The 23,334-nt window shown below is 45.4% G+C and overlaps 1 protein-coding gene across 11 annotated transcripts in view; it reads left to right on the forward strand.

Annotated features, from left to right (window-relative positions):
* The first annotated feature begins 14,378 nt into the window (after positions 1–14,378).
* Positions 14,379–23,334, forward strand: part of PXK (PX domain containing serine/threonine kinase like) — a 102,105-nt gene continuing 93,149 nt past the window's right edge. For 8 of the 11 annotated variants that reach the window (XM_050781238.1, XM_050781240.1, XM_050781235.1 and 5 more), the window contains exon 1: positions 21,382–21,582. In XM_050781238.1, the coding sequence (XP_050637195.1) occupies positions 21,481–21,582 (102 nt within the window). In that variant the 5' untranslated portion in view covers positions 21,382–21,480. Of the gene's footprint in view, positions 14,400–21,372; positions 21,583–23,334 lie in introns of those variants that run through there. The other 3 variants (XM_050781236.1, XM_050781237.1, XM_050781247.1) reach the window with 2 other exon arrangements.

The raw sequence follows: 23,334 nt of genomic DNA on the forward strand, positions 1-23,334 counted from the left end.
AGTGAGCCAAAATCATACCATTGTACTCATCCTGGGTGACAGAGCAAAACTCCACCTCAGAAAAAAAAAAAAGATTGTACTTTTAGGAATTCAGACCTAGATAGATTTGCATTTGGATAACAGAACCCTACCTATATCTTTGTAGAAGCAGCTTCTCACTGAATTTTAACTGTAACAATTACTGAAGGTGAAAATAGAAGTTGGGTCATCTTTGAACACCTACCTTTTATCAATGAATATTTTTAGGCCCTGTTCTTAAGTATCTGAGTCACAAGGTGGCATCTTGGGTCTACCTTCAGTGAGACTTGCGTTTCAGGGGAGGGGTGTATGTGCATCCTTGGTCTCAGTTATGTAAACTCTGATCTATAAAATAGTGGTAACACATGCCACATGGGATAGTTGGTGGAGATGATAGATGGAGTTAAGCACAGGGCCCAGCCTCTCAGCAGTAGCTTCTAATTACTGTTGCCCATTTCCCCTGCAACTGAGGTGAGAGGTTTTCCTGAGTTTGAAGCTGACTGGCCCGCAGTTAAACATAACAGACCAGTCTTTCAGGGTGTCAACCAACCTCTGTTAGTGTTCTTAAGTACAGTTCCTCTTTTAAAAGTTCAGATTATTCCTTGAAAATTTGGATCTACCTCTCATATGAATAATACATGCTTATAGTAAAAAAAAAATTGTAAGAAATAAAAAAATATTAAGAAGACTATGGAGGCCAAATTCTTAAGACTGGGGGCTGGGGGCCAGGGAGGTTATATTGAAGGGAAGATGTACCTAACATGTTAGTACTAAATGGCCATCCCAACACAGCCAACACTTTTGTTTCCCTTTTTTTTTTTTTTTTTTTTTTTTTGAGACGGAGTCTCGCTCTGTTGCCCAAACTGGAGTGCAGTGGCCGGATATCAGCTCACTGCAAGCTCCGCCTCCCGGGTTTACGCCATTCTCCTGCCTCAGCCTCCCGAGTAGCTGGGACTACAGGCGCCCGCCACCTCGCCCGGCTAGTTTTTTGTATTTTTTAGTAGAGATGGGGTTTCACCGGGTTAGCCAAGATGGTCTCGATCTCCTGACCTCGTGATCCACCCGTCTCGGCCTCCCAAAGTGCTGGGATTACAGGCTTGAGCCACCGCGCCCAGCCTTGTTTCCATTTTTTAATAACATTGAGATGTAATTCACATACCATAAAATTCACCTTTTTAAAGTGTACATTTCAGTGGTTTTAGAATATCCACACAGTTGTACAACCATCACCAAATCCATTTTTTTTTAGCAATTTTCATCCCCCAAAAGAAACCCCCATTAGCAGTCAATCCATTTATCTCCTCCAGTCCTAGGGAGTCACCAGTCTACTTTCTGTGTCTATGGATTTCCCTGTTCTGGACATTTCATATAAGTTCATACAATATATGGTCCTTTGGAACTGGCTTCTTCGATATAGCATGTTTTCAGGGTTCATCCATTTTACAGCATGTATCAGTACATTTTATTTTATGGCTGAATAATAATCCATTGTATTTACCCATCCATCAGTTGATATTTGGATTATTTTTGCTTTTTGACTGTTTAATAGGAACATTATAGAAGAGGTTTTTATGTGCACAGGTTTTAAATTCCACGAGTGGAATTGCTGGATCGTGTAACTTTAATATAAAGAATTATCAAATTGTTCTTCAAATTACTATTGGGCATGAGGTGGTATCTCATTGTAGTTATGATTTCCATGTATCTTATGTCAGCCAATACATTCAAAACAATCTATGACAGAATTTTTAATTTTTACCCAGAGAGCAGCTGAACAGATGACTAGAAATAATTATTCTAGGCCAGATGTGGTGGTTCACGCCTGTAATCTCAGCACTTTGGGAGGCTGAGACGGGCGGATCACGAGGTCAAGGTCAAGCGATTGAGACCATCCTGGCCATCGTGATGAAACCCCATCTCTACTAAGAATACAGAAAAATTACCTGGGCGTGGTGGTGCATGCCTGTAATCCCAGCTACTCGGAGGCTGAGGCAGGAGAATCACTTGAACTGGGAGGCGGAGGTTGCACTGATCCTAGATCGTGCCACTGCTCTTTATCCTGGGTGATGGAGTGAGACTCAGTCTCAAAAAAAAAAAAAAAAGAAAGAAAAAAAAATGGATTATTCTAGTCACTAGAGGGCAGTGCTGTGTATAAAGTTAGTACTTTAAAACTTTAATATTGTATTATACCATAACTCTTGTTTTCAAAGGTGGAAGACAAGACCAAAATCAATGTGAGGAGCAAGGATACTGTTCTCGTGAGTTTCAGAATGCGCAGTATATGCAGGCTGAGGTACACCTAAAGAAGACGTTTATAGGTGAATCACTAGACGTGCTGAAAATGTGTTCAAATGGCAAAACACAATGGGAAACATGAGGCAAAAATATATGGACTTGAGGCCAAAACCACTTGCTCCTGCAGAACTCATTCCCTGGGATTTAGCAGCAGTCTTAAAGTTATGTCCATAACTGGAACGGGATGTGATCATTGATACTGATAGCCACCATTTTTTCAGGGCCTGATGAGTTGATTTTCTACATTAATGCTAATCCTTGAAACAACTTTGTGAAGTTAACGTTATCCTCTTTTTAAGTAGGATAACTGTGACTTGCCCAAGGTTGTTCAGTGAATAAGCAGTACAGCTGGGATTCAAACTTGGACCTGCCTGGCTCCAAAGCCTTTCCTTTTTCCATCACTCTGTGGGTCTTAGGTTCCTGTAGGGGCCAAAGGGAAACTTCCCCTTTGCCCTCTGAAGGTTCACTCTGAAAAATCAACTGAGAAAAGGCAGATTAATTGGAGAAAAGGCATACCAATATATTAGCTTGCATGAAGGGGAGAGCCACAGAGTGATTATCCCCCCAAACCCCTACACAATAGGGTTTAGAAGCTTAAATACCACCTTAAGGTTACAGAAAGAGTGGGCTCGGATCAGTGGCATAACAGTTTCCGGGAGCAGGAGAAGAGGAAGCCTGGCTAGCAAAGGTGGTCTTGTTACGTAAATGAAGCTCCACAGGTGGCAACCCTCAAAAGAATAGATGATGAATGTTTTAGACCTTTTTTGTTGTTTGAGATGGAGTCTTGCTCTTATTGTCCAGGCAGGATTGCAATGGCACGATCTTGGCTCACTGCAGCCTCTGCCTCCCAGGTTCAAGCGATTCTCTTGCCTCAGCCTCCCCAGTTGCTGGGATTACAGGCGCACGCCACCATGCCAAGCTAATTTTGCGTTTTTAGTAGAGACGGAGTTTCACCATGTTGGCCAGGCTGGCCTCAAACTCCTGACCTCAGGTGATCTGGCCTCCCAAAGTGCTGGTATTACAAGTGTGAGCCACCATGTCCCAGCATGTTTCAGACCTTTAAAGTGTCAGACTGAGTTAATCTTCCCAAGATCCAGACAAGGGAAAGCCAGGCTGCATCAAGCAGATTCTCTGCAAATACAAGTTTCCCCCACAAAAGACAACTTTGCAAGGCTACTTCTGTTGGCTCTCTGAACAGCCATCTGAAAATATGACAAATATATTTTGGGGTGAAATATTTTTATTTCCTTCATTGGCATTGCCGGAACTGGAGCACTGTCAGTTTCTGTAATAGCATCTTACATGGCATTAAAATAATGGGAATCATTCTATAGCAATCTTTTTGCTTTCGGAATGTTCTAGATCTTATTCCCTGCTAGAGTTGTAGCATTTACCTAATACTATTAGTTGAAAGTCTTCCACCCATGCATATCACCTACCCTTTTTTTAAGCCAACATTCAGTGATTATTTGTCTTCACTGAAGAATTGCTTAAAGGGTTAAAGATGAAAAATAGAGGGAAAGGAAGGGATGTCAGATCTGAATGATAGTTGATTTATACTGTGTAAGTTTCAAAAGTAGCCCCAGGGCGCAGTGGCTCAACGCTGAGGAGAGAGAGAGACCCTCTCATATTGTTTTATATTGTTTTATACTCAGTACCTATTTTAAGAAAAAAACAAAGCAGTAAAACCAAAGACAGGCAGCCCAGTGCCAGGCCCACAACCAGGCTTGGGCCTGCCTGGCCTAAACCCAGTAGTTAAAAATCAACTCATAACTTAGAAACCGATATTATTCATAGATTCCAGGCATTGTATAAAAGAACATAGTGAAACTCCCGGTCCTGCTTTGTTTCTCTCTGACAACCAGTGCATGCAAACCCTGTCATGTACCCCTTGCTTGCTCAAATCAATCATGGCCCTTTCATGTGAAATCTTTAGTGTTGGCCGGGCGCGGTGGCTCAAGCCTGTAATCCCAGCACTTTGGGAGACCGAGACGGGCGGATCACTAGGTCAGGAGATCGAGACCATCCTGGCTAACACGGTGAAACCCTGTCTCTACTAAAAAACACAAAAAACTAGCCGGGCGAGGTGGTGGGTGCCTGTAGTCCCAGCTACTTGGGAGGCTGAGGCAGGAGAATGGCATAAACCTGGGAGGCGGAGCTTGCAGTGAGCTGAGATCCAGCCTGGGCGACAGAGCCAGACTCCGTCTCAAAAAAAAAAAAAAAAAAAAGAAATCTTTAGTGTTGTGAGCTCTTAAAAGGGACAGAAATTGTACACTCGGAGCTCGGATTTTAAGGCAGTAGCTTGCTGATGCTCCCAGCTGAATAAAGCCTTTCCTTCTACAACTTGGTGTCTGAGAGGTTTTGTCTGCAGCTGGTCCCGCTACAGTTCTTGGTTCCCTGACCGGGAAGCGAGGTAACTGATGGACGGCTGAGGCAGCCTGTTAGGCGGCTTAGGCCTGCCCTGTGGAGCATCCCTGCGGGGGACTCTGACCAGCCTGAGTGACGCGAGCCAAAGAGTGCTCCCAGGTAGGCAGTTTTCCTGGTAGAACGCCTCATCAGAGCAGTGCGTAGCAGGCCCCCACAGAGGATTAACACAGTGGCTGAACACCGGGAAGGAACTGGCACTTGGAGTCCGGACATCTGAAACTTGGTAAGACTAGTCTTTGGAACTTGCCCCACTCCATTTGAGTGGAAGCGTGGCCTGATCACCCATGGTGTGCCTGTATTGGCACTTTTGTTCTGGTTTTGTCTTGACTTAAATTGCCGGATACTTTGGTTTTGGTTTTGACTTGGCTTAAATTTCTTGGTACTCGGATTTTGAATTTCGTGGTATTCTGATTTTGGTTTGGTATAAACGATAAAAGTGTGTGTGTGTGTGTGCGCCCTCTTTACCCGTTCTATGTTTTGTGGTGAATGTGTGTGGTGTGAGTGTGGTATTTTGTCTTGAGAAAACATGGGTCAGGTGCAAAATAAGCCCACCCCACTGAGAACTATGTTGAAAACTTTCAAGAAAGGAAAAAAGGGGGGAGGCAGAATTTACATTAAAAAAATGTTATATGGTAAATTCTTGTCCTGAAATAAATTAACTGGTTTTTTTTTTTTTAAAAAGTTTGGGCCGGGCACGGTGGCTCACGCCTGTAATCCCAGCACTTTGGGAGGCCGAGGCGGGCGGATCACAAGGTCAGGAGATCGAGACCACGGTGAAACCCCGTCTCTACTAAAAATACAAAAAAAAAAATTACCCGGGCGCGTTGTGGGCGCCTGTAGTCCCAGCTACTCAGGAGGCTGAGGCAGGAGAATGGCGTGAACCCGGGAGGCGGAGCTTGCAGTGAGCCGAGATCGCGCCACTGCACTCCAGCCTGGGCGACAGAGCGAGACTCCGTCTCAAAAAAAAAAAAAAAAAAGTTTGTAGCCGGGCGTGGTGGCTCAAGCCTGTAATCCCAGCACTTTGGGAGGCTGAGACGGGCGGATCACAAGGTCAGGAGATCGAGACCATCCTGGCTAACATGGTGAAACCCCGTCTCTACTAAAAAAATACAAAAAACTAGCCGGGCGAGGTGGCGGGCGCCTGTGGTCCCAGCTACTCCGGAGGCTGAGGCAGGAGAATGGCGTAAACCCGGGAGGCGGAGCTTGCAGTGAGCTGAGATCCAGCCACTGCACTCCAGCCTGGGCGACAGAGCCAGACTCAGTCTCAAAAAAAAAAAGTTTGTAGTAAGTCAGAAAGTTGAGACATGTCAAAAAAAAAATTGTCTGCGAAAGTCGTAGAAGAAAAAAATGTTATAAAAAATTTTTATGCAAAAAATGTCGTATAACTTAAAAATAATATGGCCTCTTGAGTACTATTGGAAAAAAGAGTTTATGTGCAAAGTGTATAAAAAAGTAAAATATACCTTTAGTAAAAAGATTATAAAGAGGCATAAGAATGTGGATTTTTACCTACATTAAAAGGTCAAAAAATTATTGTTTTGAAAGTTTAGGCGAATTTTAAAACGTTAATTGTAAAGAAAATTCTGTGTGTAAACACAATAGCTAGAGTTAAAAAGGTATCATCCAGTTTTTCTGTGAACTGGACATTTAAAATGCAACAGGTTTTTCTTAAAACATCAACCTGCTCTTTAACAAAAATTATAAAAGGTTAAAAAGAGTCTATAAAATCTTACCTTATGGTCAAACATGAAAAATTGGATAAATATGTCTACAGGGTTTTATTAAAATTAATAGCACACTAATATAAAGGTAAAATTTAGCTTATCTGGTATAAAAATCATACAAAAAGCATTGTTAAACATAAAATGGTGGTTAGCTTTTTTTTGGTCTAAAAACTAATAAAAATAGGTGCTAAAGAAAACGTTCATTTTACTAGAAGATCATAGAAGTTAAAGACTTAAAACAAACTTTGACAATTAAGACAGCATACCAAGATGTAAATGCCTGGTTGAAATGGATCAAATATTCCATCTGCACGTTAAACAAAAGCAATTGTTATGCTTGTACACATGGCAGGCCAGAGGCCCTGATTGTCACCCTTCCACTGGGGTGGTCCTCCAGTCAACCAGGCATGGGCTACATGGTAGCTCTTTTCCAGGATTCTACAGCCTGGAGTAATAAGTCATGCCAAGCTCTCTCTGCTATATCCCAAAGTCCCTGCAGGTCAGTCCCCGAGGGCCATCCAGCTTCCATCTCCCAACACTAAGTTCACTTTGTGTCTCTCACGGCAAGGAGGAGACAGTATTCCTTGGAGACCTGAAGGGATGCAGTGAGCTTAAGAGTTTTTAAGAGCTTATTAATCAGTCAGCCCTTGTGCATCCCCAAGCAGACGTGTGGTGCTGTTGTGGTGGACCTTTACTGGGCACTCTGCCAAATAACTAGAGTGACACTTGTGCTTTAGTCCATTTGGCTATCCCTTTCACCCTGGCATTTCATCAACCAGAAAATAATAATAATAATAAGACATCGTAAAGTGAGAGAAACCCTTTATAGGTCTTTCAACTCTTACATCTATTTAGATGCAATTGGAGAAACACCAGATCAATTTAACCTTGAAATTAACCACAAGAAATACCAGATCAATTTAAAGCTCGAAATCAAATAGTTACAGGATTTAAATCAATATTTTAGTAAATGACAGTCAATAAAAATATAAATTAGATAAACTACATCTATTACAACCAGCAGCAACAAGCTTTTCATGAGTTAAAAAGAAAAACTCATGTCTGCCCCAGCCCTGAGGCTACTTGACCTGACAAAACTCTTTACACTCTATATGTCAAAAAAAAAAACCCAAATGGCAGTTGGAGTTTTAACCCAGACTGTAGGGCCCTGGCCAAGGCCAGCGGCCCATCTCTCAAAACAGCTAGACAGGGTTTCCAAAGATTGGTCCCCATGTCCAAAGGCCCTGGCAGCAATGGCCCCATTAGCACAAGAAGCAGATAAGCTAACTCTTAGGCAAAACCTAAACATAAAGTCCCCTCATGCTGTGGTGATTTTAATAAATACCAAAGGACACCATTAGCTAATAAATGCTAGACTATCTAGATACCAAAGCTTGCTCTGTAAAAAATCCCCGCATAACCATTAAAGTTTACAACACTGTAAACCTGCCACCTTGCTCCTGGTATCAAAGAGCCCAGTTAAACATAACTGTGTAAAAGTATTGGACTCAGTTTATTCTAGTGGGCCTAACCTCTGAGACCATCCTTAAACATCTGTAGACTGGGAGCTGTACGTGGATGGGAGCAGCTTCGCTAACCCCTGCAAAGTGACTCTGAAAAAGACAAGCCCTGCTCCAGTCACACCCGGAAGCTGACTGATCCACGCACGGCCGACGCATGAGGAAACTCATCGTGGGATTCATTTTCCTTAAAATTTGGACTTGTACTGTAAGGACTTCAACTGACCTTCCTAAGACTGAGGGCTGTTCCTTCCTAAGACATCAAGTCACTGAGGTAGGACAAAAGATTGCTACAGTCCTATTATTTTATAGTTATTATAAGTGTACCAGGACTCTAAAAGAAATTTGTTTGTATAATGATATTCTATCCAAGGTATGTAGCCCAGGAAATAACCAACCTGATGCGTGTTATGACTCATTTTAAGCCTCCCATGATCACAGTTTTTAAAATAAGACTAAGGACTGGTCCTTTTCTAAGTGACACAAGTAAAGTAATAGCTAGAACAGAAGAAAGAGGGATCCCCAAAAATGTAACCTTAAAATTTAACACAGGTACTGCTGTTAGTAATAAGCAGCATGGAATGGGATGCAGTTCTCTAGATTAAGAAAAATGTTACACGGCAAAAAAATAAGTATAGCTGTCAAGAATCAAATTTATGTGAAATGTGTCAATACTGGTCTTGTGTCATTTGGGCTACTTAAAAAATATATATAAAAAATAAAAAATAACTTGTTTGGCTCCAGAAAGGAAAAGTCAGCCCCTCCTGCATGAGTGGGAGCTGCAACCCTTTAGAATTGTTAATCACAAACCCCTCAGACCCTGAACCCATGTTTAAAAATTAGTTCCCAGCACTAGGAGGATTTAAAACTCTTATAATAAAAGTTGTAAGAAGAAGAAGAACCTGCTTACTGCTCCCTTGTTTGCTATCTGTACTTCTTCAAATGATAAAAGAGCTTCATTGCTACCTTAGTTCATCAAAATGCTTCAGCACAAGTATACTACATGAATCACTATCAATCTACTGCATAAAAAGACATAAGTAGGAAAAATAAGAGTGAGAACTCCCACTAATAAAAAGTGAGAGTCTCAAAAGGGTGGAATGAGGAAAGAGAGAGAGCCTCTCATATTGTTTTATATTGTTTTATACTCAGTACCTGTTCTAAGAAAAAAACAAGGAAGTAAAACCAAAGACAGGCAGCACAGTGCCAGGCCCAAAATCAGGCCTGGACCTGCCTGGCCTAAACCCAGTAGTTAAAAATCAACTCATAACTTAGAAACCGATATTATTCATAGATTCCAGGCATTGTATAAAAGAACATAGTGAAACTCCCGGTCCTGTTTTGTTTCTCTCTGACAACCCATGCATGCAACCCCTGTCACATACCCCTTGCTTGCTCAAATCAATCACGACCCTTTCATGTGAAATCTTTAGTGTTGTGAGCCCTTAAAAGGGACAGAAACTGTGCACTCAAGGGAGCTTAGATTTTAAGGCAGTAGCTTGCTGATGCTCCCAGCTGAATAAAGCCCTTCCTTCTACAACTTGGTGTCTGAGAGGTTTTGTCTGCAGCTCGTCCTGCTACAACTCCTGTAATCCCAGCACTTTGGGAGGCCGAGGCAGGTGGATCACGAGGTCAAGAGATCGAGATCATCCTGGCTAACACCGTGAAACCCCGTCTCTACTAAAAGTACAAAAAATTAGCCGGGCGTGGTGGCAGGTGCTTATAATCCCAGCTACTCGGGAGGCTGAGGCAGGAGAATGGCGTGAACCCGGGAGGCGGAGCTTGCAGTGAGCCGAGATCGCGCAGCTGCACTCCAACCTGGGCAACAGTGCATGACTCCGTCTCAAAAAAAAAAAAAAAAAAAAAAAAAAAGTAGCTTCTCAATGTGAGCATTTCCACTGGTTTTTTTGTTTGTTTTCTGAGACAGAGTCTCACTCTGTCTCCCAGGCTTGAGTTGCAGTGGTGCAATCACTGTAGCATATCCTGGGCTTACACAATCCTGCCTCAGCCTTCTATATAGCAGAGAACAGAGGCACACAGCACCATGTCTGGCTTATTTTTTGATTTTTTTGCAGAGATGAGGTTTCACTTTGTTGCCCAGGCTAGTCTCAAACTCCTGGGCTCAAGCAGTCCTCCCACCTTGGCTTCCCAAAAGTGCTGGGATAACAGGCATGAGCCACTGTGCTCGGCCTTCATGTTCACTTTCTTAAAATGTATGTATTTTTGTTGTAGAAATGTGGGTCTCACTGTGTTGCCCAGGTGGTCTCGAACTCCTGGTCTCAAGCGATACTCCTGCCTTGGCCTCCCAAAATGCTGGAATGAGCCTCTGCATACAGATTTCCACATTTTTATGCTCCCTAAGAGTCATGGTCTTTGAAATCTATAAATCAATAAAGGTTGGAAACAGAGAAGTAGACAAGAAGTTATCAGTACTTCTCTTTAAATAATAACTTGTCATTTTTATCTAGAGTCAAGATTCTCAAACCACACATGCTTTGTTAAAGCTGGCTATCAGGAAAACTGGTTGCTTGGCTTTCTCATTCTGAGTCTATACAAACTGCTCAAAAGAATGACTCTTTTTTTTTTTTTTTTTTTTTTTTTTTTGAGACGGAGTCTCGCTCTGTCGCCCAGGCTGGAGTGCAGTGGCCGGATCTCAGCTCACTGCAAGCTCCGCCTCCTGGGTTTACGCCATTCTCCTGCCTCAGCCTCCCGAGTAGCTGGGACTACAGGCGCCCGCCACCTCGCCCGGCTAGTTTTTTGTATTTTTTAGTAGAGACGGGGTTTCACTGTGTTAGCCAGGATGGTCTGGATCTCCTGACCTCGTGATCCACCCGTCTCGGCCTCCCAAAGTGCTGGGATTACAGGCTTGAGCCACCGCGCCCGGCCAAAAGAATGACTCTTAATGAAAGCTTGAGTGATCCTCAAATTAGGAAATCCTCTCCCAGATAATTGAGAAGTGGCCTTGACTGTACCAGGTCACATGTGGAAGCGAGTACAAAAGTAATGACTAAAATAGGCCAAGGCGGCCGGGCGCGGTGGCTCAAGCCTGTAATCCCAGCACTTTGGGAGGCCGAGACAGGCGGATCACGAGGTCAAGAGATCGAGACCATCCTGGCTAACACGGTGAAACCCTGTCTCTACTAAAAAAATACAAAAAACTAGCCGGGCGAGGTGGCGGGCACATGTAGTCCCAGCTACTCGGGAGGCTGAGGTAGGAGAATGGCGTAAACCCGGGAAGCGGAACTTGCAGTGAGCTGAGATCCGGCCACTGCACTCCAGCCTGGGCAACAGAGCGAGACTCCGTCTCAAAAAAAAAAAAGGCCAAATTGTTCTAGCACTTTCTACATAGGGGTTTATGCAACTGCACATTATGTGATGTTTAATTGTCACAGAGATACTCGTTTTAAGCACTTTTAGCCTAATGTACTGGAAAATTGCTTAATGGATTTTTATATTCTATTAGAGACATTTCCATATTGGTGAAATGCCACTTATTTCTTTTTGTGAGGAGCAAATCTCGAGTAGCAATGGGAAGAAAGCCTGGCAACAGCCACCATTTGTCTTGTGGACCTGACATGCATATTCACCTAGAAAAAGAAGAAATTGCTAAATGCACACTGATACCTCTTAGGCAACCACAGGTTTTCATTTTGTGCTGAATTATTAGTCATTTTTCCTTTATGTTTTTAGAGTATGATTCAGAGACCAATTTATTCCCAAAGAAAATTGCCATGACATCTATTAAGTTTTTATATTAAAACATTTTCTACCAAGGGATGACTGTCACTCTGAGCAACTGTGCCACTGTGAATGCCTCATGTATCAGTATAGCTTATTATCTAGCTCTGTCTGAGCAGAATGGGAGTGCTGCTGAATTAGTGTTGGTCCACAGGTATCTCCAGGGTCCCAGATGTTTCAACTCCTTTGTTCTTATCTTTGCTTTTATTTTGGGTTACAAACACAGCAGATAAATTAATTCTCAGCATCTTCAGAGAAATTATGAGTTGGAGCAGAATCACCAACTAGAAGAAACCATTTAAATTCAAAAATTGGGCTGGGCGCGGTGGCTCACACCTGTAATCCCAGCATTTTCGGAGGCCGAGGCGGGTGGATCATGAGGTCAGGAGATCGAGACCATCCTGGCTAACATGGTGAAACCCCGTCTTTACTAAAAAATACGAAAAAAAAAACTAGCCGGGCGTGGTGGCAGGTGCCTGTAGTCCCAGCTACTCAGGAGGCTGAGGCAGGAGAATGGCGTGAACCCGAGAGGCGGAGCTTGCAGTGAGCCGGGATTGCGCCACTGCACTCCAGCCTAGGCGACAGAGTGAGACTCCGTCTCAAAAAAAAAAAAAATTCAAAAATCGTAAGGAACCCAGAACCAATGTTAACACCACATAAATACAAGATTAATAGGAGGCCCCACAGTTAATCCCTAAGGTGGTTTTTAGCTATAAAGCAATTCAAATGACCTTCTTATAAACCCTGGGCAGCAGTCCTCTGTGATGTGGTGGAAAATATCAACACGTAAAGGAAATAAGAATGACTGTGGGTTGAGTTTTGTTGTTTTTAGATCCAGATCATGAATATTTAAAGAAATAAAAGCATTTTGAGTTGGGAGGCCATCCTACTTAGGAAATACTGAGTTTTTCACAAGCTTCTATGATCTGATTTTGTAGAGTAGTTGCCAGGCCTAAGGAGCATCCTCGCTAAAACTCATTATCTTCAGTCAATCTGGGCAAACATCAAGTTGTTAGACAAACAACCTGTGGACCATCTAAACATTTGGCAACAGTGGGAAATATAAATATATATATATATATATACACATACATGTATATATATGTGTGTCTGTATATGTGTGTGTGTGTGTGTATATATATATATATATTTTTTTTTTTTTTTTTTTTGCTACCCCTGGGTAGTTGTGTGTGTGGCAAAAGCTGAGGTTCCCTCATTCCTCATTAGCCTTAGGCAGCCTGAGACTATAGAAACAAAACTGATTTAAATTAGATCAGCTCCAGCCTTGGGGGCGTTTCCCTATGTTCAGCCTGAGCCATTTCTTTTTTTTGAGACAGGGTCTGGCTCTGTCACCCGGGCTGGAGTGGAGTGGTGGGATCACAGCTTACTGCAGCCTCGACCTCCCTGTGCTCATGTGATCCTCTTACCTCAGCTTCCTGAGTAGCTGGGATCACAGGCACATGCCACCATGCCCGGCTAATTTTATGACTTTTTGTAGAGATGAGAATCTCACTGTGTTGCCTAGGCTGGTCTCAAACTCCTGGGCTCAAGCGATCTGCCTGTCTTGGCCTCCCAAAGTGCTGGGATTATAGGCGTGAGCTACCATGCCCAGCTAGGCCTTAGCCATTTCAAATGCCAAATGGATATTAAGGCTCTCCTGGGGTTTGAAACCCAGTTCCCCATGGATCATGGATCCAGTTTAAGTCCAGTATCCTCAGAGGATCACTAACAAGACACCGATTTGGGTAGATAAAAATAAATCATGAGGCTTACCACAATATTTATTTTAAGGGGCTCACTTCCCAGAAGAATTCACAGAGAAAGGGAAAGGCTAGACTGAGAGCTTGTCTCTGGTTTCATTTCATCAAATACCTGATTTCTCACGTTCAGTTTCCTTTCCTTAGTAAGGAAAACTAGATAGGGCTGTTATTTTATGATCTTTGCAACTCTGACCTTCAATTCTAATTCCTTTTCTGTTCTCTCCTTTCCAGGGAGAAAACTATTTGAATACCTTTCCGTTGAACAACTTTTCTCTCCCTGTACGGTTCACCTGCTGATTTCCTTTATTTTTAATTTTTACATTTTTTTTAGAGACAGTCTTGCTTGGTTGACCAGGCTGGAGGGCAGTGGCACAATCACGGGTCACTGCCACCTCAGCTGGGCTCAAGAGATCCTCCCACCTCAGCCTTCTGAGCAGCTAGGCCTACAAGCATGTATCACCACACCTAGCAAATGTTTAAAAATTTTGTAGAGACAGGGTCTCACTGTGTTGCCCCACCTGGTCTTGAATTCCTGGCCTCAAGCCATCCTCCCGTCTCAGTCTCCCAAGGTGCTAGGATTATAGGTGTGAGCCACCATGCCCTGCCTCCTTTTTTTGTTTTGTTCACACATCTATTTGACAAATATTTACTGAGCACAAACTCTGTGCCAGGAACTCTCCCCAAAGAGACCCAGGAGTCCTAAAGAGACAAGCCCCCACACCCGACCCTAATTTCCTTTATAACATAAGAGCTAATACCCTGCATTCTCCCTACCAGCCTGTCTTCCAGGTCATTGCTTACGTGAGCTCATCCAGTCCTCGCAATGATCCCACAGGGTGGAGGCTATCATTATCTTCATTCTGCAGATGAGGAGCTGAAGCAAAGAGAGGTCAGGCTGCCAGTGAGCTGTGGAGCCGGTATGAACCCAAGAAGTCGCCTGGGAGCTTAGGCCCTTAACCATGACCAACACTCCAGCTTCTTCCTCAGGCTTATGAGGGCAGCTTTTTGCCTAGTTTTTGAATGTCACAATCTTTTTTTCTCTCCTTACCTATCTGCCTACCTTCCCCTCTCCCTCCCGACTTCCCCACTTATCTCCCTCTTCTCATTCTCATCACTCATTCACTACTTTTTTAATTATTTATTTATTTATTTATTTTTGAGATAGAGTCTTGCTCTGTCGCCCAGGGTGGAGTGCAGTGGCACGGTCTCGGCTCACTGCAACCTCCGCCTCCCGGGTTCAAGCGGTTCTTCTGCCTCAGCCTCCCAAGTAGCTGGGATTATAGGCACGTGCCACCACGCCTGGCTAATTTTTGTATTTTTAGTAGAGATGGGGTTTCACCATATTGGCCAGCAGGCTGGTCTCGAACTCCTTGTGATCTGCTTGCCTTGGCCTCCCAAAGTCCTGGGATTACAGGCATGAGCCACCACACCAGGCCTTTTTTTTTTTTTGAAACGGAGTTTCGCTCTTGTTACCCATACTGGAGTGCAGTAGCGTGATCTCGGCTCACACAACCTCTGCCTCCCGGTTTCAAGCAATTCTTCTGCCTTAGCCTCCCGAGTAGCTGGGGTTATAGGCATGCACCACTATGCCTTGCTAATTTTGTAATTTTAGTAGAGACAGGGTTTCTCCATGTAGGTCAGGCTGGTCTCGAACTCCCGACCTCAAGTGATCTGCCGCCTCGGCCTCCTAAAGTGCTGGGATTATAGGCTTGAGCCACTGCTCCCGACCCCCTGATTACTTTTATCTGCATGTTATTCATGTTCCCATCCTTGAAGCAGCGGAGCCCAGGCCAGATGTGTTTGTCAGTGGTCACTGTGATCTCAGAGGGGCTCCTCCGAGGGAAGTATCTGTTCCCTTGCAAACGTCCTTAACTGTCAGTTGCTGGTGTAACAGAGCTGGGAATAGAAGGGTGCGGAAGGGTTCCTTTTCCCACCTTTCCTGTTGAGCCATCTCCTCCCCAGCCCTTCACACATTCTACTCTCCAGTCCTACAGCCTACATGGCTTTGCAGTGCCCAAGACTTCCATAAACCCCTGAACTAGCCTGTCACTGCACATCCACGTTGTTTTCTTTTCTTTCTTTCTTTCTTTTAGCAGGGGTGGGGAGTGGTGGGTACAGGTTCTCACTCTGTTGCCCAGGCTGGAGTACAGTTGTACCATCACGGCTCACTGCAGCTTCAACCTTCCTAGGCTCAAGCTATCCTTCCACCTCAGCCTCTTGAATAGCTGGGACTACAGGCATACACCATCATGCCCGGCTAATTTTTTCTTTTTCTTTTTCTTTCTTTCTTTCTTTTTTTTTTTTTTTTTTTGAGCCAGAGTCTTGCTCTGTCGCCCAGGCTGGAGTGCAATGGCACAATCTTGGCTCACTACAACCTCCACCTCCCGAGTTCAAGCGATTCTCCTGCCTCAGCCTCCCGAGTAGCTGGGATAACACGGGTACATCACCATACCTGGCCAATTTTTGTACTTTTAGTGGTTTTGCCATGTTGGCCAGGCTGGTCTTGAACTCCTGGCCTCAAGCCATCCGCCTGCCTCAGCCTCCCAAAGTGCTGGGATTACAGGGGTGAGCCACTGAGCTCAGACTCATGGTTTTTCTCGTTCATGTAGGTAAGCAGCTTGATAGCAGATGACATCTGTCCTGTTTGTTTTAACTCCCCTGTGCCTGACATAGTGTCTGGTATCTAGTGTTCTGCAAGGGGTTTGCTAAAAGATTGAGTGAAATGGGCCGGGTGCAGTGGCTCATGCCTATAATCCCAGCACTTTGGGAGGCCGAGACAGGCAAATCATGAGGTCAGGAGTTCGAGACCAGCCTGACCAACATGGTGAAACCCTGTCTCTACTAAATATACAAAAATTAGCCAGGTGTGGTGGCAGGCATCTGTAATCCCAGCTACTCGGGAGGCTGAGGCAGGGGAATTGCCTGAATCGGGGATGTGGAGGTTGCAGTGAGCTGAGATCGTGCCACTGCACTCCAGCCTGGGCAACAGAGCAAGACTCCGTTTTGGAAAAAAAAAGATTGAGTGAAATGTTCTTTCTCCATATCCTGCTATCCAAATCTCACCCAACCTTAAAGGCCCCTCGCAAACCTCAGTTCTTCCTCAGTTGCCCCATAACCCAGTCTAGTGTCATGACTCTTTTCTTTCTTATCTTCTCATGGTACCCAGTGCCTCAATTTCAGGACTCAATACAGGCTGTCTTGGAGTCACTGTTTCTGTGACAAACTTTCCTATCCTCCTTAAAAATTATTGGATGAGGCCGGGCGCGGTGGCTCAAGCCTGTAATCCCAGCACTTTGGGAGGCCGAGACGGGCGGATCACGAGGTCAGGAGATCGAGACCATCCTGGCTAACACAGTGAAACCCCGTCTCTACTAAAAAATACAAAAAACTAGCCGGGCGAGGTGGCGGGCGCCTGTAGTCCCAGCTACTCGGGAGGCTGAGGCAGGAGAATGGCGTAGACCCAGGAGGCGGAGCTTGCAGTGAGCTGAGATCCGGCCACTGCACTCCAGCCTGGGCGACAGAGCGAGACTCCGTCTCCAAAAAAAAAAAAAAAAATTATTGGATGAAAAGGAGTCTGCTTCTTTTCCATTTTGTCCTCTACAGGACCTGCAATATCGAAAGTCTTCATGTACCACTTACTGACTTTGAAAGAAAAAAAATCACTACTGTGATCATTTATCAAAAACATACGCGTGAAGATTGTCATCCGCCAATCACATAATCTTAAAGAAAAAAATCTAATTTGTAAAAGTATGCAAAATGCATTTTTCAGAGCATGTGAAATTTCTTGTAAGGTATGAACTATGGACAAGTTGGTTTCTCTTACAAAAGCATTTGGACTGTGTGTCTGGACAGACTACAGAGAAAATGGAGCTAAACCCCAGAGAAGCCTTCTTCCTGTTACCATCGTGACTTTATCTTATGGAAGCAGTTGTCAGAGCACTGGACTCCAGTTGTCTAACATTTTTCCCTCAATCATACAAGTTAAATACAGAAAACCATACAGAAGAAATCATCATGATTCTGCTTCTTAGAGGCCCAGTGTTCATATTTATTTATTTATTTATTTTTGAGACGGAGTCTCTCTCTGTCACCGAGACTGGAGTGCAGTGGTACGATATCGGCTTACTGCAACCTCCACCTCTTGGGTTTAAATGATTCTCCTGCCTCAACTTCCCGAGTAGCTGGGATTACAGGTGTGTGCCACCATGTTCTGGCTAATTTTTCTCTAAAAGTAGAGACGGGGTTTCACCATGTTGTCCAGGCTGGTCTCAGACTTCTGACCTCAAGTGATCTGCCTGCCTTGGCCTTTCAAAGTGCTGGGATTACAGGTGTGAACCTCTGCACTCAGCCCATATTTTGATATATTTCCTTCTGGTGTTTGTCCTATAGATATGTTGAGATTATACAGATGCTAAATTGCTTTTTCATTTACTATTATATCAAGAGCATTTCTCAAGATCATAAAATATTATTTAATCATGTGACTTTTTGTTTGTTTGTTTATTTATTTATTGAGACAGGGTTTCACTCTGTTGCCCAGGCTGGAATGCAGTGACGCAATCTCGGCTCATTGCAGCCTCCACCTTCCGGGTTCAAGTGATCCTCCCACCTCAGCCTCCTGAGTGCCTGGGAGTACCCGCATGCACCACTTAGCCTGGCTTGATTTTTTTTTTTTTTTTTTTTTTTTGAGACGGAGTCTCGCTGTGTCTCCCAGGCTGGAGTGCAGTGGCGTGATCTCGGCTCACTGCAAGCTCCGCCTCCCGGGTTCACGCCATTCTCCCGCCTCAGCCTCCCAAGTAGCTGAGACTACAGGCGCCCGCCACCACGCCCGGCTAGTTTTTTGTATTTTTAGTAGAGACGGGGTTTCACCATGTTAGCCAGGATAGTCTCGATCTCCTGACCTCGTGATCCACCCGCCTCGGCCTCCCAAAGTGCTGGGATTACAGGCTTGAGCCACCGCGCCCGGCAGCCTGGCTTGATTTTTAACATTGCAAAAAATTCATGATTGTACCAAGATTCGTCCAAAACCCAACTGTTAGTCATTTATCCTTGCATGCTATTTTTTTTTAACTGATCTTTGATTATTTTCTTAGGATACTCTCCTAGATGCAGAATTACTTGGTCATAGGATAAGAACATTTTCAAAGCCCTTAATACGTATTTGTTCTAGCTCCTAGTACTAGGCCTATTACATAGTAGGTACTTAGCAAATAATTGTTGAATGAATGTATGAATGCCCTCCGAAAAGGTTGGGCCAATTTATACTCCCACCTGCAGTAAGAGAAAAGAGCCTTCTCTTGGTCAGTCCACATCACGATAGGAGTAATGATTATAGCTGAATTTTGGTTTCTGTGACTCTAGCAGAGAAATAATCTATTTGCCTTAAAACAAAGAAATGAAAGTAAAAAGTTGAATCCTCCCTAAATGACATATGGATTTGCTTTAATAGACTGCTGCTTTTAAACACACTGGCACAAAAATGGAATGCAGGGAGAGTTCTGATTATTTTAGGGCTGAATCATGAAGTTCCATGATTCCTTCTTCACATCTTGCTCTATTGGATCTTGGCCCATGGGACCAATCTGTCATGGCCACTTGACTCCATGGGGCTGCCCAACCATCCCATTAAGCTTGAGATCTGGAGAAGGGACCCTTTACACATGATGTGGGCCTTTCCTGGGATGTCAAATTTTGGTGGTGGTGGTGCAATTACCCAGAAATTTTGTTCCCTTATCTAAAATGTAGAAATTTAGTGGAGGCAATTTAAGAGTTAGGAATCTTCCATTCTGTGAGCTGTAGGGGAAGGAGGAAACTAATACTGACTTTGTTTTGTTTGTTTTTCTGGAGACGGTCTTGCTCTGTTGCCCAGGCTGGAGTGAAGTGGCACGATCATGGCTCACTGAGGCTTCAACCTCCTGTGCTCAAAAAATTCTCCCACCTCAGCCTCCTGAGTAGTTGGGACCACAGGTGTGAGCCATCATGCCCAGCTATTTTAAAAATTTTTTTGTAGAGACAGTGTCTCACCATATTGCCCAGGCTAAACTCCTGGGCTCAAGTCATCTACTCTCCTCAGCCTCCCAAAGTGCTGGAATTACAAAGGTGAGCCATCACGCCTGACCACGGTTTCAGGTGTTTTTGTTTGTCTGTTTGGTTTTTTTTTTTTTTTTTTGGTTTGTTTTTTGTTGTTGTTGTTTTTTTTTTTTTTTTTTTTGAGACAGAGTCTCGCTCTGTCCCCAGGCTGGAGTGCAGTGGCGTGATCTCGGCTCACTGCAAGCTCCACCTCCTGGGTTCATGCCATTCTCCTGCCTCAGTTTCCCGAGTAGCTGGGACTACAGGCGCCCGCCACCACACCCAGCTAATTTTTTTTTGTATTTTTAGTAGAGACGGGGTTTCACCTTGTTAGCCGGGATGGTCTCGATCTCCTGACCTCGTGATCCGCCTGCCTCGGCCTTCCAAAGTGCTGGGATTACAGGGGTGAGCCACCGCGCCCAGCCTGTTTGTTTTCTGAGATGGAGTCTCACTCTGTCACCCAGGCTGGAGTGTAGTGGTACAATCTTGGCTCACTGCATCCTCCCCCTCCTGCGTTCAAGCAATTCTTCTGCCTCAGCCTCCAGAGTAGCTGGGTCTACAGGCGTGTGCCACCACGCCCAGCTAATTTTTATATTTTTAGTAGAGGGGGTTTTGCCATGTTGGCTAGGCTGGTCTCAAACTCCTGACCTCAGGTGATCCACCCGCCTTGGCCTCCCAAAGTGCTGGGATTGCAAGCGTGAGCAATCATGCCTGACCACCATTTGAGTTTTTATTATGTGCCAAGCCCCTTCCCGGTCTACTGCATTCCTTGTATTAACCTTTTCATACAAATAATATTATCTCCACTTTGCAAATTGGGGAGTTGGAACTCAGAGAGGTTGGGTAACTTATTAAAGATCACACAGCTGGTAAATGCCAGAGCCATGGAGATGATAGTCCTCTGATTCTAAATTTAACTCTTCACTATCCTGGAGTGCTGCCCTAGGAAAGGCCAGTGTGGGTGAAATTTCTAGGTGTGTATGGAGATGGGGGGATGAGGTGGTGCCAGGATTATGGCTTCGGGTTCAGGCAGACTGTGGGCAGATTTAGGGCTGAGAAGTGGATCCCAAGATTCTCTGACTTGACTCTTGGTTTAAATTTCTTCTAGCCCATATGGTGGGATGAAAAACTCCCAAGTCTAAGGGATGTGGTTGAGCAGGCAGTAGGGGCCAAGAGTAGAGGCTAGGGGGTCTCTGGACCATTTTATAGGGTCTCCAGTTCTTAGAGCTTGGGTCTGAGGGTTCTGGGGTCCAAGACCTCCAATTATGGGGTCCAGCTCTTAGGTGTTCAGGCCTGAGGAGCCTCGTTCAAGAGTCCCTATGAAGTCTCAATCGGAAGGGCTTGTTTTAGAAAGTCTCTGGGTTTGCAGGGCTCAGACTGGGGGTCCCATCCTGAAGGCCCTTTTTCTGAGTTTTAGGGTCGTTGGGCCTGGGGGGGTGAGAGAGGTCCAGTTCTGAGGGTTTCACGACGTACGGTCCCAGAAAAGCCCAGTTCTGAGAGGCCTGGTTTGGAAATCTCGCCCTGAAGATTCCTGGATCCCAGGGCTCAGGACCAGGCGTCCCTGGATCTGAGGATACTGGTGGTGATGGCTTAGGGTGGTGTTCACTGGTCCGAAGCCCGGAGCTAAGGGCACGGGGTCTGCGGTGCGGCTGCGAGGAGCTGGGAAGCGCGAGCCCATGGCAGCCACAGGGCGGAGGGGCGGGCCAGCGGGGACAGTGCTGGCGGCCCCCACACGTACTCCGCTAGGTCGGCGCTAGGACTCCGGGGCGGCGGCAGCGGGGAGGGTGGCGCTAGGACCCCGCGGGCCCGGCGGCGCGTGGGGCGGCGCGTGTTGACAGCGGAACGGTGGAGCCGGGCTGGCGGCGGGAGTCGGCGCCTCAGGTTCCTGCCTCGCGTCCCTAGGCGGCGGCGGCCGGGCGTCCCGGGATGGCCTTCATGGAGAAGCCGCCAGCCGGCAAGGTGCTGCTGGACGACACGGTGCCGCTGACAGCAGCCATCGAGGCGAGCCAGAGCCTGCAGTCCCACACGGTGCGCGGCCCAGTGGGCGGGCGGGCGGCGGGCGGCGGAGGGCGGCCCCGGGCCGCGAGGGGGCTGCGGGCTGCCTGGCGCGGGCCGGGCAGGGTCGTCTAACGGGGACCGGGCCACGGGGTGGGCGGCCCTGGCCGAGAAGGCTGTGGCGCGCCGCTGGGTCTGGGTCAGGGCCCCCGGGGCCCAGGCGAACGCTGAGGCCCGGAGGGGCCGAGGATGGGGACCGCAGCCCCCGGCGCCGCGGGGTGGAAGGAGCTTGGCGGCGACCAGGAAAGCGACTCCGAGTTGGGGGTGCGGGAGCCTGGGGCTCACCTTGGACCAGGGAAGCAGGAACGAGACCGCTCGGGACCATCCACTTCTGCCCGCTTCCAGCCTTTTCCTTTTTGAGGCCGTGGAATTTCCTCCTCTGCAGCTGAGGGTCTGTGTGATGGGGATGAGGGTGTGCCGGGCCAAATGAAGTGTGACTTCAGAGCCTACTTGTTGGGACAGCAGAGTGCAAGTGGCTGGGGTCTACAGCCGCGTTTCCAGGTCAGCCACTTGGCCCTGGCCCCGGGAAGTGGTGGGGAAGTCAGCGGGGCTGTTAAGCAGGTGTATGAATGTGCTTCTCTAACTTGCTGTTTAGTGGGCAGTGGTAGCATTCATTTGAGTTTAAAATCCACTCGAGTAGCATAAAGGAGTAATAGGTCCTCATAGTAAACACTGGCAGAGTTCATTTCTGCTACATACACTGTCTTTTATGGGGCTTTAAAACCGTGGTTGTTTTCATTTGCTTGTACCTTTTTTTTTGAAAGGCACACTATGCATTATAATTTCCAAGCAATAAATCCAGGAACCAGCAAGAAACCTGGAGCTCCAGCTAGTGGGACTTTTTTGGAAAAGTAATGAATGAGGAGAGAGATTCCTTCAATTGTGATGTTTTGTCAGGCCACCGAATCAGATTCAGACTCAGAGGCTTGTTTGTTTACCATTGCAGTGTGCTTGGGGGGTCATCATGTGGAGGCTAAAGCTCACAATAGCCTTCTGTTTCTCTTTTCCTTCGAGCTCTTCTGATGACTTCAAAGAGACCTTTCATTCTGTTGTATTAAAGTGAGACTTTTTTGAACCTCAGTTTCCTCTTCTGACAGCCATGCTTTGTAGGGCTTGAATTGTTCAAAGCATTCACTTCCAGTTAAGAAAATTATTATCTTTTTAAAAAGTACTATTTGTTTCACTCTGCGTATCTTTAATCCTATTCTGTAGACATGTGAGAAGGCACATATAGGGCAGAATTTGTTAAACTTGCTATCATTTGTGCCTAAAGGGAGTATGGCTTAAGGGTTGAAATTTAGGATGAGGAGTCAAGAGTAATTCAGCTATTAAATTTGATTTTTGATTTGACTATTGGCAAGTAAGTCTTATAACCTTTCAGGGAATAGAGTCGAGTCTTTTAGGTTTATTTTGTATTGAAAGTAAAGAGATAGATGTTTATAAATACAAGCATTCTGTGATTTCTACAGCCCCAGCCCATGTGCCTACCCACACCTTAATCTTGATTAGTTCGTCCTATAATTACTTCTTTCCTTTTTGTCTTCACCAGGCTACAAGAGGAGGGGCATTTCTCCCTCACGTTGGGGTCTCATTTCCTGGTTTTTGATAGGATTTCAAATGTGTTTATCAAATGACTAAATAATCCAACTTCAACCTTACTATGCCTCTTTTTCTGTTTGTGTAAAGAGGTAATTGTGAACATTGAAAAAATAACTTAGAGATCAG

This window comes from Macaca thibetana, chromosome 2 (assembly GCF_024542745.1).
Source record: "Macaca thibetana thibetana isolate TM-01 chromosome 2, ASM2454274v1, whole genome shotgun sequence".
In the NCBI taxonomy this organism is placed as follows: Eukaryota; Metazoa; Chordata; class Mammalia; order Primates; family Cercopithecidae; genus Macaca; species Macaca thibetana.